The 8,478-nt window shown below is 41.6% G+C and overlaps 1 protein-coding gene across 1 annotated transcript; it reads left to right on the forward strand.

Annotated features, from left to right (window-relative positions):
* The first annotated feature begins 4,043 nt into the window (after positions 1–4,043).
* On the forward strand, positions 4,044–4,787 carry CETN1 (centrin 1). The gene has a single exon (XM_058691707.1). It carries the CDS (start codon positions 4,099–4,101, stop codon positions 4,615–4,617), a length of 519 nt encoding a protein of 172 aa, XP_058547690.1. The 5' UTR covers positions 4,044–4,098; the 3' UTR covers positions 4,618–4,787.
* The last annotated feature ends 3,691 nt before the right edge of the window (positions 4,788–8,478 follow it).

Below are 8,478 nucleotides of genomic sequence, written 5' to 3' on the forward strand. Positions count from 1 at the left end.
AATATGCTATGAAGCAGAAAGCAATTTTTTTTTTTAAATAAAACACAGGATTATAAAGACATTTCATGCTTGGTGAAGACTTCTTCGGAATGTTTCCCTGGTTCCCAAAGGAGTGCTTTATATCTCCGTTGCTATTAGGAGTATTTGGATGCAAGTTTGATAAGCGGTGTGAGATTCTGGTAAATTCTTTTCTAAAACACAGTCTGATTTTGTATCTGAGAGGAGTATTTCTTTATTTCTGGGGTTCATGAAATGAGAAATTATGTAGCCTTTGGCTGGACACTGAAGTCTATTCCTGGGCTTGCCAAAAAGGCTTGGGTTGAGTCACTGGACTGGACTTCATAGTCTCATTCAAAGACCACCGGGATTGTAAAACTCTTACTGCTGAGGCCATTTCTTGTAAATGGCTCCACGCATTCAAGAATAAATAGCGTAGTTCTGTTATTGTTGGTTTGGGAATCACCCATCCACCACGCTGGCACAGTTGTCCTGCTTATGCACAAGTGTCAAACATTTGCATTTTCTCTGTTCTGCATTTGTTGAAAGTAAACAGGCAGCAATAAAGAAACTTTATTATGCATGTTTTCTGCCTTGGGTGGCACCTGGAATTTGCTGAATTTGCTGAGTGGAACTTAAATTTTAAAAGACTCCTGAGCCTCACCTTTTTCATGCCATGCAGGTCAAATGGAAAACCGAATAATTAGAATAAGCAAGCTGCATGGGTCCTTTCTCTTGGTCTTGACTGACTCCAGACCCCGTTGTGGAATTCCAGCACCTCTTTTTTTCCCCCTTCCAGCCGTTAAGCTTCCATGACCAAATTTAAACAAGCATCTCCTTTCCCCCTCTCAGAAAATCAACAACTGATTTAGCATATTGCCTAGGACATTAGGGCACAAAAGTTTTAAGTGCAAAAACAAAACAAAACCACTCATATCCATTGCTTTTCTGGACATCTCATTTACTTTATGTCAGTCTTATTAGAACTTTAAAAAAAAGTGACTTTAAAGCAACGAAGTTGATTTTCATAAGCACTAGATAGACTCTTGCTAACATCAACTGAAAGCACTTGGCCCAGACTGCTTCTCACTAACTTGTACCAGGAGCTGAAAACAGGGAATGGAATGAGGCAGAATTGAAGAACAAATGCAAATGCCAAGCATATTGCTCTTTTTCTCACTGGCTTGCCCTAGAAAGGGACCCTGTCTGAGATCCTACAAAATCCTGTTAAATCTTTCTAGGCAAGATGCTTAATTATTGTTACATTTAAGGAAGAAAGTCAGAATCATATCTTCCCAGTGATACTACATCTTGGTAATAATTTCAATCTTTAGAGAAGGCAGATGCTGTGGTGAACAAAGCCTCAGCCTTGGACTCAGACGGGCCAAGGTTTAAATCCCAGAACTGCCATTTATTGGCTATGTGCCATTGGATATGTTACTGACCTCTCTTGGGTCTCATTTTTCTTCATCCGCAAAATGGGGAAATGATGGCAAGGATTTAATGAGACCAATGCAAGGAGCAAGCCCAATACTAGGCACACAATCCATGTAAGTTTCTCTTCCCTTTTTAAAATCAGATTACAGATTATGAACATAAAGTAACTCCTCACCAACAGCTGACTCTGGCTGGGGGCACTGTTTTCAATGAAAGGTGCTCTTGGTGGCCCCTAGTTGTGACTGCTGATTGCATACATCTGGAAACTATGACAACCGTTTTGCTTTGAGCTCAGCTTGGCCCAAATGTAGCTCTATATAAGGCAGCTTCTATCCTTCAGTTTTTCCCAACACATCATAGCCTGGCTTGAATTTGGGCAGAGGAGTGGGTGTCAAAAGAAATGCACAATGTCTAGGAAAATTTCAGATTCAACTAACAATTACCCAGCACTCTTTGGCCTCACTAGGGAACCGTTCCTGGAGTAGCTCACTGAACATGCACAGGAGCCCTATTAGAAAGCTACACTAGTATGTCTACTTTGTAGATGTCTCAACTGAGTCTGGGAGGTTAAGTGACTTTCTCAAGTCACAGAGATAATAAGGCACAGGGCTGGGATAAGATCCCGGGCTTTTTGATCTAGTTAAAAAAGCAGGAGGATTTACAGTGTTGGAAGATGGGCAATGGCAGTGTCTACTGGCCAAAGTCTACTTTGGGCTGACACTGTGTCAACTGCTGGGAGGCAGTGGGTAGGAGATGTTGCAGGTAAGTTTCCTTGACCTTTAAAAACCCTGTGGTCAGGCCCTCTGTCCATCATGTCACATATCAACTGGCACAGGTAGTACAATTTGGCTAATACACATGTCACGTAAATAACATCTGATCACTAACTTAAAAAAACTGAATTTATAAAACACTCCCAGCGTAATCCTTTGGGGAGTTTGTTTGTTTTATTTGGATGATTCAGAAGTATTTTATTTTGTTTTTAATGTTTATTTATTTTCGAAATGGGGTGAGGGGCAGAGAGACAGGGAGACAGAGGATCCAAAGCAGGGGCTCGAACTCATGAACTGTGAGACCATAACCTGAGGCCCAAGTCAGACGCTTAATGACCGAGCCTCCCAGGTGCCCTTAGAAGTATTAAAAAAAATTTTTTTTACGTTTATTTATTTTTGATAGAGAGAGACAGAGCACAAATGGGGAAGGGGCAGAGAGAGAAGGAGACACAGAATCGAAAGCACGCTCCAGGCTCCAAGCTGTCAGCACAGAGCCCAACACAGGGCTCGAACCCACAAACCGGGAGATCATGACCTGAGCCGAAGCCGGCTGCTTAACCGACTGAGCCACCCAGGCGCCCCGCCCCTAAAAGTATTTTAAAACCAATATGAACTCTCATTCTGTTATTCAACAAATTATTTGTTAATCTACCCACTATGTGTCAAGCATTGTTTTAGATGCTGGGGTTACAAAACCTTCGATGAAAATTTTTGAAAGTTCTCTTTTTGTAACTGATCAAGTAGTAATAAGTTAAGATTCGAGGGGGAAAGAATACTAAAAAAATGTCAGATTAAAAAAACATTTAAAGAAATATGCAGCAATTCTAAAGGCAATTCTTTTATGGGCTTACTTGATGACCCTTTTCTTTGTTTTCACTTAAAATGCTCCCATTTTTCTCTTGCCCCTTTGTTCTCAGGAGGCGATTTTTAGTTCCAACGTGTACTGCATTATACACTCCTGTTCTCACTGCCAAAGCAGGAAAGTCAGAGTGGGGGTTTCAGCATCACTCGGACTAGATGATAAACAGTAAGAGCAAATTTGCTGCTGGAGTTTTTAAAAAATACCAAAAAGTAGTATTTCAAACCCCCTCCAAATGAAAAGTGGAGTGAATGAAATTAAGACTGTTATTCAAGTGCAATTACACTGCACATGTAAAATTGAAATGCTGAAAGTAAATCATACGTTTGGATATTACATTTCATATTTCAGTGTATGCTGAATAAGCTAGTGAAGTTTTATTATTGTTGAGTGTAATGTCAGGAGACAAACTTCTACAAATTTTATACATAACTTTTTCCATTTTATCTGTTTTCCATTTATGTCAAGTTGAACACATGGTGTGACTTAATATTCTCTCTCCTTCTTCCCCACATTTAATGCCAAGGAATCAAGCTCTCTCTTGATTATACTAAATTTAGCCTTAGGTAACCTCAGACTGAGGGGGTTTTTGTTTGGGTTTGGCTTTTTAATTCCAAGAAGGCTTTTTTTTTTTTTTTTTTTTTGCTTGCTTGCTTGTTTGTTTTATGTTGTATGGAAAAGGAGAGAGGAAGGACTTCCAAATAACCCTATAAACCTGGTCCTCTGGATGCTGACATATGGCCTGGGCAGGAGGGTGTGCATTATGGAAGACAATGTACCTACAGGCACTTCTTGCCAGCCCAAGACTCAGCTCATTGAAACAAGGTGATAACTGAAGGAGCTGTTTATAAAGTCAGTAAGATTTCACAGCCGTGGCAGGCTTAGGCACCCAGGTCTCACTGGGAGAACACAAGAGTAAACTTGGGAAAGAGGAGGGAGACGCCCTGCGCCTGCGCTCTGGGTGGCATCACCCCTGCGGAAGCGCGGTGACTCTGCGGTGGCACCGTTAAAGGTAACAACCGTCACAGAAGGATGGCTTCCAGCTTTAAGAAGCCAAATGTGGCCTCTACCAGCCAGAAAAGAAAAGTGGGTCCTAAGCCTGAACTCACTGAAGATCAGAAGCAAGAAGTTCGTGAAGCATTTGACCTCTTCGATGCTGACGGAAGTGGGACCATCGATGTGAAGGAGCTGAAGGTGGCCATGAGAGCACTGGGCTTTGAGCCCAGGAAGGAGGAGATGAAGAAGATGATCTCCGAAGTGGACAAGGAAGGCACAGGGAAAATCAGTTTCAATGACTTTTTGGCCGTGATGACTCAGAAGATGGCCGAGAAAGACACCAAAGAAGAAATCCTGAAGGCTTTCAGGCTCTTTGATGACGATGAAACTGGGAAGATCTCTTTCAAAAACCTAAAGCGCGTGGCCAACGAGTTAGGGGAAAACCTCACCGACGAGGAGCTGCAGGAAATGATAGACGAAGCCGATCGGGATGGAGATGGCGAAGTGAACGAGGAAGAGTTTCTTCGGATCATGAAGAAGACCAACCTATATTAAAGTGGGTTTCTCCCTCGAGCATAGTTAGAGACATTGAGTGGCTCATTGAGTTCCCTGCGTGCTTCCGTTTTGCGAAACCTTGAGTTAGAGGACAGCGCTATCTTCAACCCCAATTTGTCTATATACTTCTATTTCCAAATCTCTGGCTCAATTATAGAATTTTAAAGATGCTTTTCATGTGAGTTTTAGTTTTCAATTCTCAAAAGCAGACCTGAAGTGCTTTAAAGAGCCCTGATGCTTCAGTCCTCTTGCTCACCTTTCCCCCTGCATTGGTAACAACCATTGAACGGAAGGCAGGCCGGCTGGCTTCTTGGGGACAAACAGCCATGCAATTTGCTTGTCACTTCCTTGATGGTCTTATATTATCTTGCTTCACATATTATTTCTTAAATTCAAGTCATTCTTCTAGCATGATGAGGTAGAGTTGGCCAGTAGGTCCTCCTAGCCATTACTTTTCATTTAACTGAATATTGGTTTAAAGGAAAATAGTGCAGCAACTTAATTGGCCTCAGAAAAGATACTGTTCTAAAGTACAAGCTTGTCTTTGGGTGGTGGTAAATTATGCAATTTTGACTATTCTCCTCACATACAAATGATTCTTCATTTGTTTGTAAATCACTGTGGATTATCTAGCACCAGATGTATACCTGGGCTACAAAATAAATTTTAATATTGGCCCAAGCAAAGTATAATTTGTTTGAGAGATTAAGCTAACTAATGATTTTGAGTAAATATTTACAAAGGAAATTAAAAAATTATAATACATTTTGAGCTACTTAACTGTCCTTGGAAAGATCAACTAGTATTTTAGTTATACTATAACCTTCATTTTATCACTGCTTTATTACAAGCCAGTGTCTATGTGCTAATTCTTAGAACATCTTAGTTCTTGATACTTGATTTTCCCCCTCCGGTATATAGTTGATGCCAGAGCATTTGACATGTAAGTAGTTCTCTATTTTATAATCCTAAGACAGTATTTCACTGTGGCTTTTGTATGTGTTAATACTACTTGTTCTCTGTTCTAAATTAAGCCTTTCTTGTTTTGAAATAAGCGACCCTTTTGAATATCTATAAATCTGAAACTAGAGAAAATTTAAAAATATAATTGTGGGAAGATAATATAATCTATCTGCTAAGATGGAGGCCTAGACTAATGTTTTGATAGTAGACAACAAACCTATTAAACAGGCAAGATATTTTAGTTATAACTAAACCTAAATTAAATATTCATACAAAGTCCCATTAAGATAAATGCTGAAATTCTGGAAAATTTTTCATTTGCTTTGTCAGAGATTTTACCCTTCAGAGGGTGGTGGATCTAATCAGGGAAACTACTACTCTGAGCTTAATTCTCATTAACAGGGACTAATTTGTCAAAGCAGTAGTACTAGCTGAAGTGATGGGTATGTGGGCATTCACTGTGAGAAAGAATTTTGCTGAGGTGGCTGACACAGAACAGGGGAACTCACCCAGGCTGCAAATACTAACAGTTCAGGTTCAGGGTCTTAGTGTAGATTCAGGTGCAGTGGTATGGGATACAGGTGCAATTTGAGCCAGGATCAGTCTGAAGGGCCTAATGTGAGGAGGGCAATGGGAGGAGTGTGGTATTCTGGGAAGCAAGAGTTCCTGGCATCATGTTAAACCAGAATCTTGGCCCAAGGATCTACATGTGGATCAAGGTAGAAATACCAGAAACAAAGAAAGTTGGCAGAAACTAAGAGAAAGGGTCAGAGCCTCAGCCAACTGGACTAGGTTCAGTCTTGGCTTCTGTCCCAGCAGAGGATAGAAGTGAAAACCAGGAACCTAGGCTGAAGCCCAGCAGTCAGGCTGCCCAAATGCCATGGGGTCAACTGTGGAGGCTGTGCCCAGTACTTCAAGGGTTGCCCTGAGAGCACAATCCATCCCACAGGAAGGGAGCTCCAGATCTGCAGATAAAGCAGATGACAGGGAATTAAGGTCAGAACTACTTCCACCCTTGGTTTATTGGATCCTTGGGTGCTGCTTAAAAGATACCACACCATATTATGGGTCATTTATTTAGAGCATATGCTGCATCTTGGAAGATGGTACCCCATCCTCACTGGTTATTATGCCCAAGCTGGGCCCTCAAAGGCATCTACAACAGTCTTTTCCATTGCTCCACCAGCAATGAAAGCTTGTAGAAGCTTTCAACCACTAGATTCTAGACCACTAGATTCTGTGGCTATATGGCTACTCCTGCACTACTGATCCTCACTGGTCATCACTGTACTTCCTTTCCTGTAGAGTCAGTCCCTTGGTCCAATGTAATATGTGGGATCCCATGTCAGTATTATAAATACCCAGATACGTGTGAGCTCTACAAGGAGGAAAGACAAACTCATAACTGAAATATGTGTCAGGTCCAATCAAGATGAGTCACTGATCTTTCCAGAGTAGAAGAGATCCAATTAGACTACTTGACACCAAGAGGCCAATTGATCTTGAACGACTGTGATATTCTGCATTTATCAGCAGCTATACTACTAGGCTTGTGAGTGGTTTCCGTCTCTGCCACAATGACTGCTCCATTCATGTGCCTGTTGCACCAGCACTCAGGCAGCCAATGACAGAGGCAGACTGATGTCAACTGACCAAGTCATCCTGTCTTCTTAGTTGTTAGGTGTCTCTTTTATGATAGGCACTCCCAGACAGGTGAGTGATGTTTATTCCTGATGTTTCCTTTTCCAGGGCACCAAAAATTCAGCCCACTGGTTGGTCACCACTGTTTGAGTCCACATATATTCTAAAAAATTTTTATTTTAATGTTTGTTTATTTTTGAGAGAGAGACAGAGTGTGAGTGGGGGAGGGGCAGAAAGAGACAGAGACACAGAATCGGAAGTGGGCTGTAGGCTCTGAACTGTCAGCACAGAGCCTGATGTGAGTCTTGAACCCCACATGAGACATGAGATCATGAACTGAGCTGAAGTTGGGAGCTTAACTGACTGAGCCACCCGGTGCCCCAGAGTCTAGTCCCAGGACACCTCTCTTTCTGCACAAAGTGGAAGGCTAAGTGCACTACAAGAAATTCTGCCCTTGGGGAGGATTTCCCCTGTCACTGCCGTCTTTCTGATCCACATTTGAGCAGTGTTGTATTGCATCATAGTTCATCATACCAAGCTGACATATCCTTGAACCAAGTTCAGCTTTTTAATTCTTCCAACAGCTGGTCATAAGGGACCCTGTTTCTTGTGTGCTCATAGGTAGGAGCTGAGGGAGAGGCTGTGGTGCAACTTGGTGGATGACACAGAGGGCTTCCTTCTCAGGCAGCTTACTTGGGTCCTTTGGCCCTGCTTGTGTCTGATCCCAGATATACCACTTCTTTTTCTAGTTTCCTAAGGCAACAGGATTGTTCCTGTTTATTTATTGATTTTAAAATTTATCGATTTTAAATCTTCTTTTCTGGGGCACCTGGGTGGCTCAGTCGGTTAAGTGTCCAACTTCAGTTCAGGTCATGACCTCATGGTTCATGGGTTTGAGCCCTGCATTGGGCTCTGTGCCAATGGCTCAGAGCCTGGAGCCTGCTTCGGATTCTGTGTCCCCCTCTCACTCTGCCCCTCCTCCACTCATGCTCTGTGTGTGTGTCTCTCTCAAAAATAAACATTAAACATTTTTTAATAAAATAATAAATCTTCTAATATATGCATTTGATGCTATCAGTTGCTGTCTAAGCATTGCTTTGGTCTTATCCTACTCATTTTGATATGTGCATTTGCATTTTATTTCGTTCCAAATATGTTATAATTTTTCTTGAGAATTCTCTGATCCATCTACTATTTGGAAGTATGTTGTTTAATCTCAAATATTTTGTTATTTTCCAGCTATGCTTCTGTTCTCTT

This window comes from Neofelis nebulosa, chromosome 11 (genome assembly GCF_028018385.1).
Source record: "Neofelis nebulosa isolate mNeoNeb1 chromosome 11, mNeoNeb1.pri, whole genome shotgun sequence".
NCBI classification, from domain to species: domain Eukaryota; kingdom Metazoa; phylum Chordata; class Mammalia; order Carnivora; family Felidae; genus Neofelis; species Neofelis nebulosa.